The 23217-nt window shown below is 37.4% G+C and overlaps 1 protein-coding gene across 1 annotated transcript in view; it reads right to left on the bottom strand.

Moving 5' to 3' along the window:
* The window catches only part of LOC150094186 (transmembrane protein 181), a 324122-nt gene that overhangs the window by 228544 nt on the left and 72361 nt on the right, over positions 1-23217 (bottom strand). Inside the window, exon 4 of the mRNA XM_090411991.1 lies at positions 360-487. Coding sequence (XP_090268117.1) covers positions 360-487 — 128 coding nt within the window. The remainder of the gene's footprint in view (positions 1-359; positions 488-23217) is intronic.

Raw genomic sequence — 23217 nt, 5'->3', positions numbered from 1 at the left:
CGAGATGAAATATAAAAACTTTTGAGAAGCATGAAAGGGTATAATAAAAGATTTAGGAGAATGGATAATATAACAGAGTAAAACATATCAGCAGTGTCATAGAAAATTATAGAAACAAAATAAAATGAAAATATATAGAGAGAATGGAGGAAAGAAGAATTCCAAAGCTGATAAGGAAACGTAGACCAACAGGACAAAGATTTGTAGGAAATCTATGAGTCAAATGGTATATTTTGAAGCTTGAACAAGCAAATAATTTATGAAAGAAGAAAAATTCTGAAGTTTTCGGATAGTATTATTTCTACTTAAAATACTAAAAAACAGCAGTAAAGAAAACTAAACTTAAAATTCTCTTTTACCTGCTTTAAACAGTGAAGCTCACGAGCACGATTATGGCTTCGTTCATCTAGAAGAACAATCCTATTATTTTCATCAGAAATGCCATGAACAGAAACTCCTATATGGAATGGTTTGTTGAATCTTACATCTGCTGGAAAAAATATATACATAAGCAAGCAAATAACATGTAATTAATTTTGCATATGTTTAGTGAAACTAGATGATAACTTTAGTTTTAAGTCAAGCTAAGGTAAACTGCTACTCTGATGTAGTAGATGAATTTTGTCTGCCAGTGGAAGGCTACCACCCTGAATTGAAGTGATTTCAGAAAGTGAAATGTTTGGTCTCTAGAGCAGGGTTTTTGAATTATCTAATCCTTAGACCATCCACAGTACTAATATAAATGTATTATAGAATAATATCCTCTTGTTGATGGGATTCACGTAAAAAAAATTATGCCAGGAAATTGGTTTTGGGAAAGAGAGAGTACACATGCATTGTGAATGCTTGTTCCACATATGCCATAAGATGTTGAAAGTTTTTTCACTTCATTATACTATAAATTAAAAATGCCAAGAAATTATATTTTTGGTTTAATCCTTTATCCAAGTGTAAGTAAACAAAGTTTACGTGTGAAGTAACTTGATGACTAGGCTACTTGTATATAGAGGTTATGACTTCACATCACTTGCCCTAGTATCCCATAATGCAAAGCACATATTCTTACAGACATGAATAATGCTATGCACTATGAGAAGGGTCACTATCCAGACTGGTTTTGACCTTCATTGAGGTCTCATCAGCAGAAGCCAGACCCAGAAGCGATACCAAGGTTGAAGTAATGTAGAAGTCATATTTCCTAATACACTCCACCCACTTTCACACAGACATTCAGCCACAGCCTGAATCTTCTATAAATACTTCTATGTTTGCTGTTTATCAGAATTGGTTGCTTTGATGTGCATCACTATACATACAATATTTTTTTTTTTTTCACGGAGAAGCCATCCACAAGACATTAGTCAACATATAGTACACCAGTATGGTGGATAGGCAATAAGGAACTTATTCACATTTGATTTGAAAAGCTGTAGGTTGTATTCCTTGGGAAAAAACATCTAATGGAAGACTGTTTCAGAGGGGAGGGCAGCAGCAAAAGGGATAAACAAAGAAAAGGAGAAATTTGATCTGTGGGTTTGGAGTTAAACTGTGAGAGGGTGTTAGTTAGCTATTGCATGCATTTGGATAGATTTGCAAGAGAACAGGGGAATTATTGATGCCAATTCTGATGAACAACAGTCACAGAAGTATTTATAGAAGATTCAGACTGCAAAGACTGAATGCCTGTGTGAAGTGGGTGAAGTGCATTAGTGAGAGAGGCATCATCAATCAATGTAACTGCTCTTTTCTGTATAGAATCCAGTATTTTTAGGGAGCTCTTAAGGCACCATCTACATATACAAGAGCAGTATTCAATAGTCAGGTGCATTTGTATGTTTGTACCAAGTGAGATTAGAGGTTAGAATTATCCCAAAAAGGTAAATATCATCTTGAATAGAGATTTGAGTATTGTCAAGGGCAAGATTGGAAGAACAGAGTTCTTTTTTTGTAGGAAATAATGCTGAGCTGCATTTTGCTAGCGTTGAGGTTGGTAATGTTATCCAAACTCCAGTGACGAATACTTTGAAGATCAGAATTTAAGGAAGTAGAGATTAGAGTGCTGGAAGTTTTGCTGATTTGTGCTTTGTAAGGTTTGTAAAATGAAAAGTAGGAGTGCAATGTACAGTCACCAGCAAAATTGTGTACTGGGGTTGGCAGTCAGCTGAAGTAAATTGTTTATGTATAGAAGGAAGAGAGTGGACAGGAGAACAGAGCCTTGCAGGACCACAGCATTAGTTGTATAGACAGAAGATAAGAAGACATCCATAATCACTCGAAGTGACCATATGGCCAGAAAGCTGGCTACCCAACTGTGGAAGTCAGAGGGAAGACCAAATGATGGGAGTTTTCATAACAGACTTTGCGCCAAACTCAGTCAAAAGCCTTGAAGATATAAAGTGTAAGGTTATGCATTTTGGGGTGAAAAGATTAGCAGCAGTATACCACAATGGTGGAACTGTACTCCAGGAGATTGACGAGGCCAGGGCTTTGGGAGTGTTGGTGGATAGGAAGTTAAAGTTTAGTGGGCACATTGCAAAAGTGGCTAAATCAGCTCATCAAATCAGGTTATTGAAGAATACTTTGACAGGCAGAGACAAGCAAGTTACTGTTCCTCTGTATCGAGCCTTGATAAGTCCCCATCTTGACTACTGTGCCCAGATCTGGGCACCAGGGTTTCTTCTTGATGGGGAGGAGGTGGAGAGGAGCCAGAGGCGAGTGACCAAGATGATAGCAGGTCTATGGAATGAACCTTATGAGAACACGTTGAAGATTTGTGGGTTGCAGAAATTGGTTGATAGGCAGAAAAGGGGTGACATGATTGAGACATTCAAATTACTGACAGGTTTCTATAAGATTAATTCAGAGGATATTTTTCAGAACAGGACTGGTGGTGGGAGGACTAGGGGCCATCCATGGAAACTGGGCAAGAGTGTGGTTAGCAAGGGTGTTAGAACTAGGTTTTTTACTTGGAGAGTGGTGAATGAGTGGAATAAGCTGCCAGAGTCTGTTGTAGGTGCCATGACTGTGAATGAGTTCAAGGCAAAGTATGATAGATACTGTGTGGATGTTGATAGTTGTTCTTGACATGATGTTAAGGCCTGCCTCAATAAGTCTAAGGACTCCTTGGAGTTGTCCGTAATAATAATAATAATAATAACTCTTCAAGAAACACATTAGCAGGTTTCTTTCTGTTATAGGTCTTGTTATAATGTTATAGGTCTTGATATCTCTTGTGTGATATTTAAAAAAAAAAAAAAATAGAAATAATAAATCAGGAGTGCATATGTAGCAAAGCAATAAAATTTTTTTTTTTAAATAAAAAACTGAAATGCAGAAAGGCAGCTGAAATTGGCTGAGCTTAATATTTGACAAGAAATGCTCAAATATGGAGATATAACAGATCAGTGGTGTGCAACTACATAATTTAATTGAGCTGGTACAAAGTTACACAGTTATACAGATACATAATTTAATTCAGCTGGTACAGAGAATCATTCACAAACTGCAACAGTTCACATAGTACCCATCTATAAAAAAGGGAAATAAAACAATGTGAGAATTAAAGGAATTTCCTCAGTGTTCTAGGTGGGAAGAAGTTAAGAAAAAATGAGAAGCTGGTGAATTTAACGTGTCCTCTAAAATTTTGGGGACACATTACTAAAACTGTGAGGCAATACTTTTAAATCTAAAAGATTATTTAAGGAAAACCATGAAATATCAAATAATAGATTGAACAAAAAATTGACTAAAATTATTTCATTTCAGGAATGTATGTAACTATGGAGACTGGATTAACTATCCTATCGAGACAATCGATGGGTTTATATAAATATATAAAGTCAGGATATTTGGTAATGTTAAGCCATTCAGCTTAATTAGGTAAGAAGATGAAAATGAGGTGTATATATATATATATATATATATATATATATATATATATAAAAATCTCACACAGAGTATACTGGATTCCTCTGGCAATCTTCAGACCATGCAGCACATGGTTGATATATTAGAAATAATTTAATGTTAAATGAAAATCACGTACTGTTAACATTCTATATATAGTGCATGCCTTATGTTATGCATACCTAATCATCAAGTTATTTCAATGGGTGTTCTTGCTGAATATACTGAAAATGTTTTCAGACACTGGATCAAAATGCTGGTAGCAAATGAAGAATTTTTAGTTATATAAGATAAAACTGCATTCACTTTATATCACATCTTCCTCTGTTTAATTCCTATCTCATGAATACAACCACTGGCAAAGTATCTATCCACAGTAGACACTTTTCATTTTAATGATGATAATACTATGCTCAAAACTATCATTTATTGCAGTTTTCAAAGTCAGTTGAATTTTTCCTATATTCTAAAATTTAAACCACCTGTTTTACAATAAGAACTAATGATCAAATGAGATACATAATATGATATGACTCATTCGATCATTAATTCTTTTTATTATTACAAAAAACTCCAGGGAGTGAGGGACTCATCGAGAGAGAAAACATATCACTAACTCAACATGTTATACCTTCTTGCAAATTCATTCAAACTATCTGCACCCAAGATCTCCAAAGGCAAGTCATTCCAGTCATGCAATGCTCTATGAGAGAAAATCTAGTTCTAGCCACTTCCTTAACTACATTCATTCTCAATTTCCATGTATTCTCTCTCATCCTTTCCCCACCCTCCATAAAATGAAAAATTCCACCTACTGATATCCTGTATGACTCTTTCAGAAGTTCGTACGCCTATCTTATCAACCCTCTTTCTGCTGTCTGCTAGCATCTGCAGTCCACAACTTCTCAATCTCTTCTCATAATCCACCTTTCACAGTCCAAGTATTATCTTTAACACTCTCTCCTTTGCATCCTCTCCACGTCACCTCGAAAACCAGATCAGTGCACAAGTCTACATGAAGTCATATCAAAGCCTTGTAATGAGGCAAAAAGACATCCTTATTCTTTTTCAGCAGTGCAATTATCTTCTAAGTAGTATTTGCAATTTTTTCTATGTGGCCCCTGAACTTCAACTTCCTATCTACTAAAACTCCAATCCCTAGCCTGGTCAGTTTCTTTTAGCATTAATCTCAACAATATAATACACCACTAGATATCTCATAACATCAAAGTGCATAACATAACATTTACTAACACAATTGTAGGCACATGAAAATGGACAGCCATTTTCATGTGCCTACAATTCTAGCCTATTCAAATTATTCAGCAAGCAGTGCATTCTAAGCAAATAGCTGTGTCTCCTGTTAAATTCTTCTTAATGTCATTGATGTAAGGACTGAATAACAATGGACCAAGGATTGATACCTGGGGTACACCACTGGTTCCTTAAAACCTAAAGACTTACATGCCTCATATACCACATCATTTGATATCTATTAGTCAGCCATGCTCTTATCCAAACTAGTCATTTATAATTCAGCCTCATATCTTCTAACTTATGCAATAAGTTTCCATGCTGAATCCTGTCCGAAGCTTTTAGTAAAGTCCAAAAAGTATCATACTGTATCCATTCCTGTTTGTCTAACTTAACTATCACATCATTACAAAATGTGAGTAAATTACTCAAACATGACCTTCCCTTAGTAAAACCATGCTGTTTCAAATTCTTCACCGACACTCCAGAGATACTGATTGGTCAATAGTTAGATAAATCAGTCTTTGCACCATCTTTGTTCAAATGGGATTATTATGCATTCTTTCTGCTCTTGTGGAATCCTCCCTGTACTGGGACTCAAATTATACAGCCAGTTCAGCTGAACATGCTTTTAACACTCATGTTGATATCCCAAAAGTCCCTATTGCCAAATTCATATTGAGTTTATGTTAAAGCTCTAGCACCTCCTCCTCCTCCTATTACACCTGAATTTCTTCCTATGGTATAGAGGTAGCACTGAGTTCTACAAGGGGTGCTGAAAAGTTCTGATAAACATCTAGAACAAAACTGATATTAAAGCAACTCTTCTTATATATCCTAAAAGAAAAAGAACAAATTATTACAATTTGATGAAACATGGGGGTTAAAGGGTTTTAAGATATGTTCTTTCTTGTGGTTATATCAACTGCTTTAATATTATTTTTGTTCTAGGTGTTTATCAGAACTTTTCAGCCCCTCCCCCTTGTAAGTTGCATACAGCAGGTTTATAGCTTTTAGCAAAATGGGCACCCATTAGTTGAACAATCTCTTCTACATCTACCACACACATACCCTCCACACTAATGAGAACTCTATAAAGTTTTTTCACTTGGTTATAAATTAAATTAAACTTGCCAAAAAAATATATTCTTCTTTAATCCTTTATCAAGTGTAAACAAAAAAGTTTCACATGTGAAGTATCTTCATGACTAGAGGCTGATGACTTCAGATCAATTGCCTTAGTATCCCATAATGCAAAGCACACTTCCTTTCAGACCTGCATAATGCTATGCATTATGCGAGGGCCATTACCCAGACAGGTTCTAACCTTTATTGAGATCTCATTTGTGGAAACCACACTCAGAGAAGACTCCAAGGTTGAATTAATACTACTACTATGTTCACTGAGCATCTACAGAAGCCATAAGGCCACTCCGATGCTAGGTGATGTTCCACACCAGGCCTCACCTTGTAGTCCTGTTGTTTGCTTTTCTGGCAGCCTCAACTCTCTGAAGATCAGTCACTCCACACATGCCATCCATCCATCCATCCATCCCATCGATGGTCTACCCCTGCCTCTTTTTCCAAGAACTTTACCTTCTATTACTGTTCTGAGAAGTCCTCCTTCCATCCTTTCTATGTGTCCAAAATATTTTAACTTTCTTCTGTCAATATTCTTAAGGAGCCTTAAAGTTCTACTGATGTTTTCTAACACCCATTCATTTGTACGCCTTTCAGTATATGATATCCTCAACAGCCTTCTGTAGCACCACATCTCAAAAGCAGATATCCGTTTCTTATCTGAGTGCTTTAGGATCCAAGTCTCGCATCCATAAGTCGCTGTTGGAAAAACAACTGCATCCAAAATCTTCAACTTTGTTCCCTTGGAGATAGATCCATCCTTCCAGATTTGAGACAGGTCTCTGACTGTTGTTTTAGCCATTCCTAACCTTTTTCTGACATCTTCTGAACAGCAATTCTTCACATTAATAATGGAGCCCAGGTACTCCAACTTGCTGACTTCCTCAATTCATTCTCCATTAAGATACACTTGTTTCTCAAGAGCATCTCTGTTTCTTTTTCCTTTGAGAACCATGATCTTTGTCTTGCTAGGATTGAGTTGAAGTCCTCTGTTATTGCTGATCTTGTTAACTTTGTCAAGAATTAATTCTAGTTCTTCCATGTCATTACAAAGGAGCACTGGATCATCAGCATACCTCAGATTACTGATCAATCTACCTCCTATCCTGAGCTCATCTAATGCTTCACGCATGATGTCCTCTGCATATATACTAAACAAGTGAGGAAAAAGTAAACATCCTTGCCTAACTCCTTTTCCAACTTGAAGCCGGTCAGTCAATCCAACACCTGTTCTTACTGTGGCTTCTTGCTCCTTATACAAGTTGGCTATCAACCTGATAGTGTGTTGAGGAAAACACATTCTTTTCATTACTTCCCACAGGTTCACATGCTCAACACAGTCAAAAGCTTTAGAGTAGTCTAAGAAACACATTACCAGAGGAGTCTGAATTCTTTATATTTTTCTATGATCTGTCTAAGGCAAATGATCTGATCTCTGGTACCCCTACCTTTCCTAAAACCTGCTTGTTCCTCGGGCATCTCTGCCTCAACTTTGGCCTCAATCCTATTTAGCATGATCTTTAATAAAATTTTGCTTGCATGAGATATCAAACTAATAGTTCTATAATTTTTGCATACCTTCATATCACCTTTCTTATGTAGTGGTATGAAAACTGACTTCTTCCAGTCTCTAGGCCATGATCCCTGAATTAATACAGGTATACAATTTTAATTAATGAATGTGAAAGAATAACTGACATCAGCTTGAATTAATAATAATAATGATGATGATTATTATTGTTAGTCACCTCCAGGGAGTCCAAAGTCTCATCAAGGGAGAGCACCTAGTCTACAACTCGGTCTCCACCACTGACAATCCATCAACTGACCGCAACTACACCAATGCCATCTACCGCTGACAACTACCACTAGTATTTCCACAGACAATCACAAACATCCATGCCCACAGCGGGATTCAAACCCGCAGCCTTTTTGGCTAGAGAGCGGATATGCTAACCACTCGGCCAGCATGGCTGGCCGAGTGGTTAGCATATTAAGATTAGCATATAAGATTTCTTGGCAAGTTTAATTCAAACTGATGACAGTTATTCTTTCACATTCATTATTTCTTTTACTTGCAACACAACATATTCTTTTGGATTGTCTTTAGCTTGTAGAGCCAGTTTCTTTTCATATGCTTAGCTTTCTGTACAACAGTTTTAACCCTTCTGGCCTGCTTCTTATATAATTTTCAATTGACATCATCCTTATGAGAAATACATGGTATTTCTTCCACATCTTTTTATTAAGAATCTCTTGCTTAATAAGACTGCACATCCATTTCACTTCCACCATGTTCATTCAAACTCTAGGGCCATGTTACAATATTGCATCACTGAACTGCCGACAGGAACTAGATTTAACATGTGTGTCCATGGTAGACAAGGTACCACTGTATATATATATATATATACACATACAGTGGTACCTTGGTTTGCGAGTATAATTCGTTCCGGAAACATGCTCATAATCCAAAGCACTCGTATATAAAAGCGAATTTCCCCATAAGAAATAATAGAAACTCAGATGATTCGTTCCAAAACTCAAAAATATTCATATAAAAATGATTAATACAAAATACATAAAGTAATCGAATTTATTATTTACATTACAATTACATATTACAGTAATTATATTGGGTAGGACGACTTTCATTATCACTAACGGAATCACTGCTATCTGTTGACTCTTTTTCTTTTTGTGCGACTTTAACAAGGAACCTACCAATGACAATTGCTTTTGCCTCCTTTTGAGGATTTTACGGAAATATGACACTGCATTGTCATTAAACAGATTCATCGCTCGCACTGCCATAGCCTTACTCGGGTGGTGCTTTTCTACAAAATTTTGCACTGTTTCCCACATTTTATACACCTCCCTAGACTTCTTATAAAATCTTGCGATGGCGGCCACTTGCATACATTCTTCACGCTTCTTGATGATTTCCTCCTTAACTTCCCCCGTAATCATCTCCTCCTTCTTCCTTTTCTACCCTTTTCTTCATTGGGGCCATTGTCATAGTACAGTTAATAAAGAACAGTCACTACATTTGGACACAAAATAAAAAATGCTTTACGCAAACACACGTGGTCACAACGCTAGCACGAATGTTGACTATACGAATGAGGTATGCCAACTGAGACCACACATGCGAGACGATTACCCACAATCCCGAGCGGCTTGTGATCACGTAACACTCGGCAGACAAAGCGTATAGGTAATACAGTACTTGTATTGCAAGACTGTCGCTCGTTTATCAAGTTAAAATTTATGAACAATTTTTGCTCATCTTGCGAAACACTCGCAGACCAAGTTACTCGCAATCCAAGGTACATATATACACACATGGTAAATACAGGTAAGTCTGGAAACTAGTTCAAAGATACACTGTGGTTGGTAGGTGAATTTAGCGCTTGTGTAAAAATTAGTGATTTTTGTGTTTTATTGTGTTTTTCCCTTAGAAAATTAGTGTTTTAAAGTATATTAGCATAGATTTTAACGTTTTTAGTGTATTTAGTATTTAATAACATATTTTTATTAAGATATTTCAATAACAAGTTTAAAATGGTGCCAAAAATGCACAGAAACATAATAAACAAACTAGTCTTCTTGTTCTCACCACAGGCGAGAACAAGAAGGCTAACTCCACTAACGAAGTTATTAGGAAATGTGGAGGAGAGATTAATTAACCTCTATAAATTAATATTAATTAAATATTAATTTATAGAGAAGAATTGTGGAAGAAAAAACTTGGTGAAGAACAAGCTGGATTCAGGCCAAATAGAGGCTGTCATGATCATATCTTCACTTTACAACAAACAGTTGAGAAAGCATGGGAATATAACAAAGATCTGTATTTAAGTTTTGTCGATCTGGAAAAGGCATATGACAAGGTGCCAAGAGAGAAGCTATTCAATACGCTACAATTATATGGTGTCAATGGGGCATTATATCAAGCAATACTTAGTCTTTATTTGAGTTGTAAGTCAGCAGTTAGAATTGAAGGAAGTACGAGAAGATGGTTTAATGTTAAATCTGGTGTGAGACAAGGATGTACATTATCCCCTCTGTTATTCATTATCTATACAGATCACATTATGAAGGAAACTGGTATTAAACATGATATCAGAACTGGAGATGTTAATGTCAGCTCTTTTCTTCATGCAGACGATGTTATACTTCTAAATAAATGCAGTTTGCAAGATTCCCTGACTGAATTGAATAACTGTTGTAATAGATATGGTATGAAGGTCAGCATTAAAAAGACAATGAAAATAGGTAGAACTGTTGAAAATGTCAACTGAATGGAGAACCTGTGGAACAAGTAAAACATTTCAGCTACTTAGGCACGATTTTTAGTGAAGATGGTAAATTAAATATGGAAATAGACAGCAGAATCAACAGAGCTGGTATGGTAGGCAGTCAATTGAATAAATTCATATGGAATAAGAGAGAAATTAGTCGGAACATTAATTAGCCGTATACAAGACAGTGTTCAAACCAGTTTTAACTTATGGATCTGAGAGCTGGGTCAGAAGTAAAACACTTGACCAAAGACTAGAGACCGCAGATATGAGAGTCCTGAGAAAGATTAGAGGCGTGAACAGATGGCATCAATGGCAATATCATATTAAAAATGAGGATATTAGGGAAGAACTCGACATTGTCAGCATCCAGGAATGTGTTAGCAGAGCTAATTTCAGGTGGTATGGTCACTTAAACAGAATGGGTGAGGAAAGATTAGCAAAACAAGTGTTCTCTGCCAGGTTGGCAAAAAAACGACCCAGAGGAAGACCAAGATATAGGTGGATTAATACGGTACAAAGTGCCTTAGATGATAGAAATATAAGATCTGATAATGTTGGAGTCTTGAAGAGTAACAGACTGATTTGGAGGAAAATTGTAGATAGGAAGGTAGTAATGATGTAAATTTTTCATGTAGTACTATCATATCCTGTACACCTCTTGAGGGTACATGTCAGGAATTTGGTACCCAGAGGAAGACCAAGATATAGGTGGATTGATACGGTACAAAGAGCCTTAGATGATAGAAATATAAGATCTGATAATGTTGGAGTCTTGAAGAGTAACAGACTGATTTGGAGGAAAATTGCAGATAGGAAGGTAGTAATGATGTAAATTTTTCATGTAGTACTATCATATCCTGTACACCTCTTGAGGGTACATGTCAGGAATTTGGTACCCAGAGGAAGACCAAGATATAGGTGGATTGATACGGTACAAAGTGCCTTAGATGATAGAAATATAAGATCTGATAATGTTGGAGTCTTGAAGAGTAACAGACTGATTTTGAGGAAAATTGCAGATAGGAAGGTAGTAATGATGTAAATTTTTCATGTAGTACTATCATATCCTGTACACCTCTTGAGTGTACATGTCAGGAATTTGATGATGATGATGATGATGATGATGATAATATAATAGTAAATAATATTTACACACCACTAGTGCTTTTCCAGTCAATTCTATGTAAGGTGTTCACAGGGCATGATCAGAAAGGCCAGCTTCACCATAATTATTATATTTAATGTGTCGTTTATGTTCTTTTTGTCTGATAGGAATTGTGAATAAATACGGAATTGTGCAATACTGTATTTATTGCACCTGTAACATACCATATATAGGAGAAACAGGATATGTTGCAAATTACATATTTTCAATCTTTCCTCATACTCGACATTCCAGAGGTCAGAAACTACCTTAGTCAGTCGCCTTTGGACCCTTTCCAACATCTCTTCATCCTTCTGAAAACCAGGTGACCAAATCTGGGCACAATAGTCCATGTGTGGCCTAATCAAAGCCTTATACAATGGAACAAGAATCTCCCTACTTCTACACGTCAGTGTCCTCCTCATCATTCCCAGAAGTCTTTGTGTTGTCTTCACAATTTTGGCGATGTGTCTCCTAAATTTTAGATCCTTATCCACTATCACTCCCAGATCTCTTATTTCGTCTACTTCCAACAATATATTCTCACCAAGCATAAATTCTGCATCCCATCTTTGTTTTCCAAATTTTAAAACCTTACATTTTGCAACATTGAACTCACATCCCCATTTGCTTGCCCAATCACTCAATTTATTCAAGTCTTCTTGCAAGGCCACAACATCTTCACTACTCTTTATGGTTCGTCCCAACTTTGCATCATCTGCAAACAACTGAATATCTCCATCCAAATCTTCGCCAATATCATTAATATACAAGTTAAATAGTAATGGCCCTAAAACAGATCTGAGGCACTCCACTAGTGACTTTCCTTTTCCTGGATATTGCACCCCCATACACAACTTGTTGATACCTATCAGATAGCCAGTCTCCAATCCAATGCACTAATCTAATATCCAACCCCATCTGCTCTAGTTTGACTGTCAACTTATCATGAGGTACTCTATCAAAAGCTTTTGCGAAATCCAAGTATATTACTGTGTATCCTTCTCCTCTGTCCAAGGAAGCAGTCACTTTATTGTAATAAGTAAGTAGATTACTAAAACACGACCTCCCTTTAGCAAATCCATGCTGTCCATCAAAGATTATACCATTGTTGTCAACCCAACTCTGGATCCTAGTTCTCACAAGCTTCTCCAACAACTTAACCACAACACCTGACACACAGATAGGCCTATAGTTTGATGCTTGAGTTCGATCACCTCCTTTATTAAGTGGCACAATTTTGCCCTCCTTCCACTCTTTAGGGACTTGACCAAGTGCAAGACTCGTATTAAAAAAATATGTCAAGGCAGGTGTCAACTCTCTGGCACATTCCTTCAGAATACGCGGTGATATATTATCAAGTCCCACAGCCTTATTTACATCTAGTTTACTCAACTCCCCAAACACCTCTTGCTCACTTACAGTCAGTCTCTCCTCCCCATCATCAACTGCTCTCAATCTCTCCATGAAGTCACATTCACAAGATTGAAAGATCTTTATGAACTGCTCATTAAGTATCTCCACCACTTTTCCTATATATTTGTATATGCTCCAGATAATGATCTTAATTTGAAGATCGAAACGTCAGGATATTAAAAGAACAAAGTTGTAAAGTCTATAATTTCTAAAATGAATGCTGATCACCATGTAACACTAAAAGAAAGGATAAAGACATAACTATTCAGCCTCCGGTTGGTGACAGTGATCATGCAATACTCACTTGAGAAGTGACTAAGTTTATTAATGTTCCATTCAGAAAAGGTTACATGCTGAACTACAAAGCAGGAAATTATGACACTGAGAAGTATACTGAGTTCAATGGAATGGGATCAGTTGCTGGATGGGAAGAATATTGACAGTGCATGGCAAGTATCTAAACAATACTTAAATGATGCAATATCAGAATGTGTCAGAGAGTTTGAAGAATAAATATGGTAGGAGTCAAATGGATGTGTAATCTTATTAAACAAGAGATTTGTAAGATAAGGATAATGTGGAAAGGATACCATGTGCATAAGGATGATGTCCATTATGAAAATTATAAGCACCAGGCTAGAATAGTCACAACTGTTGTATGGAAAGCAAAGTCTGAGTATGAAAAGAAACACTGGCTCTGTGTGCTAAAGACAACACACAAGAATTCTATCGATATGCTGCAAGTAAAAGAAAGAAAGAATGAATATGAAAGAATAACACTTCTAAATGCAGATGGCTTGAGGGTTACAGAGATGCAGAAGAGGTTGTTTAACTAATGAGTGCCCACTTTGTTAAAAGCTATCAACCTGGTGTATGCGACATTGAGCTCGCTGCTATCTCTTCACTGGATGAAGAAACTCAGGTGTAAGAGGATGAGGTATTAGAGCTGTTGCACAAACTGAATAAGAATTCAGCAATAGAGACTGATGGGATATCAGCACACGTGTGCTAAAAGAATGTTCAGCTGAAGTCGCTATTCCTTTCACTAGAGGCTGTTTAATATGAGTCTAAGAACAGGAAAGATTCTGCAAGAATGGAAAAAAAGGTATAGTAATTCCATTGCACAAGAGTGGTGCAAAGACTGATGTATCCAACTATTGACCAATTGGTATCTCAGCAGGGTAGTGAAGATTTTGGAAAAATTGGTTAGGGCTTGCATTCAGAAATGGGTCGACAGTGAATCTCTACTTTGCAATGAGCAACATGGGTTTACTAAGGGAAGGTCATGTATTAACAACTTGCTCACATTCTATAACAATGTTACCATTGAACTAGACAAGGGGAACTGATACGCCATGATACTTTTGGATTTTGCTAAGGCTTTTGACAGAATACAGGCTGACCTGACAGATATCAAAAAGTAGTATATGGAGGGGGGGGGGGTGAGTCTGCAAGATTTAAGGTAACCACTGTTATATGATATTGGGAAGGATTTGACAAGCGACATACAGCTATTTGCTGATGATGCAAAGACAGGTAGGGTAATCAGGAATGTTGCTGTTATGCAGTACTTGCAGAATGATTTGAATAGGCTGGAATTGTGGGCATGGGAAAAACGGATGTCAGAACATGTAAAGTCATTCACTTCGGCATGATTAGATATCTATAGCTATGTCCAACCAGAAATAATAAAAATCAATAATGAGGAAATAAAAAAAGTAGATCATTACATATACTTAGGACAGATTTGCAGGAGTGACATGGAAAAGGAGAGCCATGGACAGACAGTTTTGGAGTAATCTTGGAAAGGCCTTCATCCAGCAGTGGATCGAAATGCCTGATAATGATGATGACATGTAAAGTCATTCACTTCGGCACGATTAGATATCTATAGCTATGTCCAACCAGATATTATAAAAATCAATAATGAGGAAATTAAACAAGTAGATCATTACATATACTTAGGACAACAGATATCAACGGAACAAAATATCATGGGCAAAATTAAAAGGCGCACAATGCTTGGGTGGAAAGCATTTGGAAAATTACATTCACTATTCAAAAGCTAACTACCATTATGCCCGAAGAGAAAAGTTTTTAACCAATGTATTCTTCATATTTTGACATATGGTTGTGAAACATGGACACTGAATGCAAAGGAAATTCAAATTAAGAACAACACAATTTAGAATGGAAAGAAGTATGCTTGGTATCACGAGATTGGATCGCAGAAGGAATACATGGATAAGAAGGATAAGTGTGGTAAGAAAAGCAAAAAAGGATTATGAAAGAACATTGGCCATGCAGGCTAAAGAGAATCCTAAACAGTTTTTTAGATATGTAGCAAGTAAAAGGAAAAATGTACATGGCAGAATGATTTTAAAGAATGCTGATGGTAGGGAGGTAACTGAATCAGTTGAGATAGCTGAGTTACTGAGTGAGCACTTTGCAAGAATATATCATCCAGGTGGTGACATTGCAGAAACGAATAAACCAGTAGATTATACGGGAATTGTGGTGAATGAAGCGGAGGTGAGTAGTCTATTGCATAACCTCAATGTCAATACATCTGTGGGATTGGATGGTATACCAGCTCGTGTAGTACGAGAAGCAGCTAAAGAATTGTCAGTACCCTTGACCATTTTGAGTCTCGGGTCTGGGTTAGTCCCGAGCGGGTGGAAGGAGGGGAAAATAGTTCCACTGCATAAAGGTGGTTCCAAGACTGCTGTTGTAAATTACCGACCGATTAGCATATCAGGAATCATTGTCAAGGTCTTAGAGAAATTAGTCAAGAAAAGAATACAGGATTGGATAGATGAAAATGGGATATTGTATGGGGGACAACATGGTTTTGTGAAGGATAGATCATGCCTCAGTAACTTGCTCACGTTTTATAACACAGTGACGGCTGAACTGGATAGGGGTAATGGGTTTACAGTGATACTACTGGACCTTGCCAAGGCCTTTGACAGGATACCACATGGAACCCTAATCAGTAAACTGGAGCAGATGGGGATAGATACAGGGTTGGTAAGATGGATAGGAGGGTGGTTGAAGGAGAGATACCAGAGAGTGGTTTATTCAGGAGTGGAGTCAAAAAGACGTCTTGTGACTAGTGGAGTGCCTCAGGGCTATGTTCTTGGACCACTGCTTTTCAATTTGTTCATCAATGATACTGGAAAGGATTTGAGAGGAAGTGTTCACTTGTTTGCTGATGATGCAAAGTTGGGTAGAGCAATTGTGAGTGCACAGGATGTCAAAATTTTACAGGATGATTTGGATAGTTTGGAGGACTGGGCTAGGAAAAATGGATGTCAGTTTAATGTGGCAAAGTGTAAGGTTATGCACTTTGGGGTGAAAAGAATAGCAGCAGTATATCGTATTGGTGGAACCATACTCCAGGAGATTGATGAGGCCAGGGATTTGGGAGTGCTGGTGGATAGGGAGTTGAAGTTTAGGGGGCACATTGCAAAAGTGACTAAAACAGCTCACCAAATCACTTGGCTTATGAAAAATACTTTAACATGCAGAGACAAACAAGTTGTTGTTCCTCTGTATCGAGCCTTGATAAGACCCCATCTGGACTTCTGTGTCCAGTTATGGGCACCAGGGTTTCTTCGTGATGGGGAGGAAGTGGAGAGGGTCCAGAGACAAGTGACCAAGATGATAGCGGGTCTGTGGAATGAACCTTATGAGAATAGGTTGAGGATTTGTGGGTTGCAGAAATTGGACGATAGGCGAAGGAGGGGTGATATGATTGAGACATTCAAATTACTGAAGGGTTTTTATAAGATTGATCCAGAAGATATTTTTAAAAATATGACTGGTGGTGGGAGGACTAGGGGCCATGCATGGAAGCTGGGCAAGAGCGTGGTTGACAAGGGTGTTAGAGCTAGGTTTTTTACTTGGAGAGTGGTGAATGAGTGGAATAAGCTTCCAGAGTCTGTTGTGGGTGCTACGACCGTGAATGAGTTCAAGGCAAGATATGATAGATACTGTGTGAATGTTGAATAGTTGTTCCAGACACGATGTTAGGGCCTCCCTCGATGAGTCTGTCGACTCCTTGGAGTGTCCCGGAACAATAATAATAATAATAATAAAAATAAGAAATCAAACCAAAGTCTTTGACATCGTAGGAAGAGGGAAACATCTGAAGTGGCAATGGGCTGGGCATATTGCTCGAAGACAAGATCAGTGATGGACAAAAGAAGTATTGGATTGGATTTCACGAGAGGAAAAATGACCACAATGCTGACCTAAATCACGGTGGATTGATGATGTCATCAGATTTGCAGGAGTGACATGGAAAAGGAGAGCCATGGACAGACAGTTTTGGAGTAATCTTGGAAAGGCCTTCTTTCAGAAGCGGATCGACAATGGCTGATAATGATGGACAACATGTAAAGTCATTCACTTCGGCATGATTAGATATCCAATGTCGTATTATATTGCAATGCTGAAACAAACGTTCATATGTAAAGAAGATAGATAATATGTTTCTTTCTTTACATATGAACATATGTAAAGAAAAATAAGGATGTCATTTTGTCTCTTTACAAGCTGTTGATAAGACCTCACTTGGACTATTGTGCACAGGTATAGTCTCCTGATTTCTTGTGATTCTGATATACTGGAGAGAGTGCAAAGGACAGTGTTGAAAATGATATCAGGATTGTGGGATACTGATTATGAAGACAGACTGAGCATTTGTAGACTGCAGACATTAGCAAACAAGAGAAAGAGGGATGATATGATTGAGACTTACAAACTTCTGAAAGGGTCATACAGGATTTCAATTGATGAAATTTTTAAATTTATGGAGGGTGGGGAAAGGACATGAGGGCATAATTGGAAGCTGAGAATGAATGCCACTAAGAAGGGGGTAAGGGTTAGATTTTTCTCTCATGGGGTGGTGCGTGGAATGCCATTGAATGTTGTGAGTGCAAGCAGTATGAATGAATTCAAGAATAAGTATGATAGCTGGTGCGCATAGTATGTGGCCTCCCTTGATGAGTGTCCCTGACTCCTTGGAGGTCATCATCATCATCATCAAATTCCTGCCATGTACCCTCAGGGGGTGTACAGGATATGACAGTACTACATGAAAAAATTACATCATTACTAACTTCCTATCTACAATTTTCCTCCAAATCAGTCTGTTACTTGTCAAGACTCCAACATTATCAGATCTTATATTTCTATTGCCTAAGGCACTTTGTACCGTATCAATCCACCTATATCTTGGTCTTCCTCTGGGTCGTTTCCCTGCCAACCTGGCAGAGAACTTCACTAGTCTTGATCTTTTTCCTGACATCCTAGCAGTGGAGACGGCATAGACAAGATGATGTTCATTCACACTAGTTTTAACTTATAGACGAGTTAAAACTAGTTTGATGGTCTCTCTTAATAATAATATATGGGGGGGGGGGCTTCTGCACCATGTGATCATGCCTTCACAAAGCTTATATGGCATATTAGTTGCAACTTTTTTGCTAGAATTTTATTTATAAAATTATTATTTGTGAAATGTCTTAATGATATCGAAATTTTCAAATGGAATTCAAACGGATTACAAGTTACACACACAAGCATCTTTGTTTTAAATAAATTGTGTGCTTTCTGTGCACATGACTGCATTATTATTATTATTATTTCGGGCGACTCCAGGGAGTCCTTAGACTCATCGAGGGAGGCCCTAAACATCATGTCCACACAACTATACGACATTCTCACAGTATCTATCATACCTTGCCTTGAACTCACTCACCGTCGCAGCACCCACAACAGACTCTGGCAGCTTATTCCACTCATTTACCACTCTAAAAGTAAAGAACCCAGTTCTAACACCCCTGCTAACCACACTCTTGCCAGCTTCCATAGGTGTTCCCTAGTTCTCCCATCACCAGTCCTGATCTCAAAAATATCCTCTGAATTAATCCTATAGAAACCTTTTAGCAATTTGAATGTCTCAATCATATCTCCCCTTTTCCGCCTATCAACTAGTTTCTGCAACCCACAAATCTTCAACCTGTTCTCATATGGTTGATTCCATAGACCTGCTATCATCGTAGTCACTCGCCTCTGGATCCTCTCCACCTCTTCCCCATCAAGAAGGAACCGAGGGGACCAAATCTGGGCACAGTAGTCGAGATGAGGCATCAAGACTCAGTACAGAGGTACAATAACTTGCTTGTCTCTGCTCGTCAAGGTATTTTTCAACATCCAAGTGAGTTGATGAGCTGATTTAGCTACTTTTGCAATGTGCCCCCTAAACTTCATCTCCCTATCCACCAACACTCCCAAGTCTCTGGCCTCATCAATCTCCTGGAGTACAGCTCCACCAATGTGGTATACTGCTGCTAATCTTTTCACCCCAAAATGCATAACCTTACATTTTGTCATTAAACTAACATCCATTCTCCTTAGCCCAGAACTCCAATCTATCCAAGTCATCCTGCAAGATTTTGACATCTTCTGCATTCACTATCGCCCTACCCAACTTTGCATCATCAGCAAACAAATGAACTGTTCTTCCTCTTAGATCCTTCCTTATATCGTTAATGAACAGACTAAACAGCAGTGGTCCAAGAACAGAACCCTGCAGCACACAACTAGTCACAGGTCGTCTTTTGGACTCTACTCCTGAATAAACTACTCTTTGATATCTCTCCATCAACCACCCACCTATCCATCTCACCAACCCTATATCCATTCCCATATGTTGTAGTTTACAGATTAGAATTCCATGTGGTATCCTGTCAAACGCCTTTACCAGGTCCAGCAATATCACTGTAAACCCATTATCCTTATTCAGTTCAGCCGTCACCTTGTTATAAAACTTGAGCAAGTTACTGAGGCATGATCTACCCTTCACAAAGCCACATGCTGTCCTCTGTACAGTATCTCATTTTCATCAATCCATTCCTGTATTTTTCCCTTGACTACTTTCTCCAAGACCTTGACAACGACTCCTGATATGCTGATCAGTCGGTAATTTGCAACCGTAGTCTTAGATCCTCCTTTATGCAGTGAAACTATTTTCCCCTCTTTCCACACCTTCGGGACTAACTCAGACCCGAGACTCAGATTAAACAACATGGTCAAGGGCACTGATAATTCCTTAGCCGCTTCATGCAAGACCCGTGCCGGTATACCATCCAATCCCACAGATGTATTCACATTTAGGTTCTGTAATAGACTATTCACCTCCACTTCATTCATCACAATTCCCATATAAAGTAATGGTTCCTTCATTTTTTCAATGTCACCACCTGGATGATATACTTTTGCAAAGTGCTCGCTCACTAACTCCACTATATCGACTGATTCAGTGACCTCCTTACCATCGTCATTCCTTAAAATCATTTTGCCATGTGCAGTTTTTTTCTTGCTTGCAGCATATTGAAAAAACTGTTTGGGATTCTCTTTAGCTTGCATAGCTAGTTTCTTTTCATAATCCGCTTTTGCTTTTTTTACCACACTCATTATAAACAGCTATTACAAATATTTTCTGCAACTGAGAATATGAAAGAGGATGTTAGGGCAAATGTATTTAGTTAGATACTATGTTTAGTAATGCCATAAATCTGTTTTGCTTTTACAGCATAGTGTCTGTGGAAGGGGAGTGAAAACTGGAATAACATTATGAAGTGTTATTCCAGTTGCCTCTAATTACACTAGTTTTGCTAAATATATTACATAGACTGTAAATGTCTCTGTACTGTATTTAGTGATACAATAAAACAACTTGTTTTTCTTGCATTTGCAGTATAGTGTCTGTTGAAAATAAATGTTTTTCACACTATAAGAACATTTTTATTCCACTGTTCAGAAAGAATAGATGTAGCGAGTAAAAATTCATGAATTCCTGAATAAAAATGAATCCTTCTATGCATTATTAGAAGTGGAATGTTGGAAATCATACTGCTTCTGTTGATTTCTAACAAAATACTAGACTATGTGATATGTCTATTATTGATAAGATAGAAGAGGTATTTATGTACTATATATTATATATATATATAAAAAAAATTGCTTGTAAAAAAAAAAGTGTATATTGATCATCAGCAAATAAAAGAAAATTCTTAGGAAACAAAGTGAAATATAAATAAAGCAGAAATAAATACACATAATGAGCACAACAAATTTGCAAGATGATTTGCAGCTCCATCAGTTCCATCAATCCACATGTATTCCTGCAACACTTAGATGAATCAACCGATCAACATTATCAGCTCATCAGATTAGCCCTACCTATATTTATGTAATGAGTTACCATATGTATCAAGTCACTGTTTATTGTTGGTTAGTTTTTTTTATATTTTGAAAACAAACCTCTCTCATGATCCACATAAGCCATCATAAATGCACACATGTATGTCTAGTTTATAGAATCATATGATATTCACTCCACCCAACAATATATAGAATGTAATAACACAAATGTTAATTATTAATAATTCCTTTGCCATTAATGAAAGTATTGATATTTACACCTATTCGTTCTCTCCCTTATGTTTCCCATTCTCACGTGGCTCATTAATGATTGTTCACAGCTTTTTAGTAATTCAAATATACCAACCAAATATAGCATTCTCCTTAATTATTGTTTTCTAATATATGCTAAAGGTTGAAGTAATGCCGAAGTCATATTTTCATATACGAGCAGTCAAAAGGTCAAGTGTCACACTTTATTATTAAATTACTCTGGATTAGAGATAGTTGTTGGGAGTTTTTCCACTTGGGTATACTATAAATTAAAAATGGCAAGAAATTACATTCTTGGTTTAATTCTTTATCCAAGTGTATGCAAGCAAAGTTTGAGCCTGAAGTATTTTCAGGACTGCAACTCATATATAGAAAGAAGCTAATGAGACCTCAATAAAGGTCGAAACCGGTCTGGGTAGTGACCCTTCCCATAATGCATAGCATCATACAAGACTATAAGGATATGTGCTTTGCATTATGGGATACTAAGGCAGTGATGTGAAATCATTAGCTTCTATGTACAAGTTGCCCAGTCCTGAAAATACTTCATGTGCAAACTTTGTTTGCATGCACTTGGATAAAGGATTAAACAAAGAATATAATTTCTTGGCATCTTTAATTTATAATTTAGATTTATTCTTTTCAAGAGATTTCCTTGCTACCCAATCAATGTTCGAATAATTAAAGATACCCATGATGATTAATCATTTAGTATCCATTAGGTTTATTTGGAGATGTATTTCACTGTTAATAACACGTGTGTAGAGGCTTAAGTGCTGTGAGGACATCATGTTGGAGGCTTAATGGATTTTTTACAACACTCAAAAAGAATTAAAATAGAATTTAATACTTCCTATATTTCGTCCTAGTCACTAGGACATCTACGGGGATTACAAAAACAATTAATGTAACATATACACAAATAACAAACAATACTAAGCCCAACCACGTGGGTGACACTAAAGTCCTATCTAGGTAGAGCGCCCTCTAAGGGCAGTAGTAGGTGGCCTGGAATGTAAGGTGGGAACTCTGGTGATGAGTGTTTCCCAAATCTTCGGAAGCTTAATGCAACCGTATTTATTGAGATTTGGTTGGTTTTTGAGAGCTGCTGCTGCTTCTAAGAAAAGTCTCTCTTTCTTGAATTTCCTCGCGCATTCTTCGCCGCCAAAAAGTAATTTATCATATGCCCAACGTACAGCTCTCCTGAAACTACGTAAAGAAAAAAGTATCGTCATCACCAGAGCGGATAAGGGTAATGCCACAGTCGTTCTTAATACCAGTGAATACAATTGTAAAATGAACATTATCCTCCGCGATCGCGCTACCTACATCCTGCTAGAACACGACCCCACAAAAACACAAGCTAAGAAACTAAAAATCTTACTCAAAAAAGTATCTTCCTGGCCCCCTGACGTCACGAAAAAACTTAAACCTTTCCGCTCCCATCCCCCGCGAATCTAAGGTTTACCAAAAATCCACAAACCCAATTCCCCACTCAGGCCTATAGTAGATGCCACCAATGCACCTTGCTATAGACTATCTAAACAGCTGGCCAACTCTCTG

Source organism: Typopeltis vanoorti, chromosome 22 (genome assembly GCF_054136105.1).
Source record: "Typopeltis vanoorti isolate ZY-2024b chromosome 22, IOZ_Tvanoo_1.0, whole genome shotgun sequence".
Lineage (NCBI taxonomy): Eukaryota > Metazoa > Arthropoda > Arachnida > Uropygi > Thelyphonidae > Typopeltis > Typopeltis vanoorti.
Note: the sequence above shows the minus strand (reverse complement) of the source record. Positions and strands in the feature narration are given on the sequence as shown.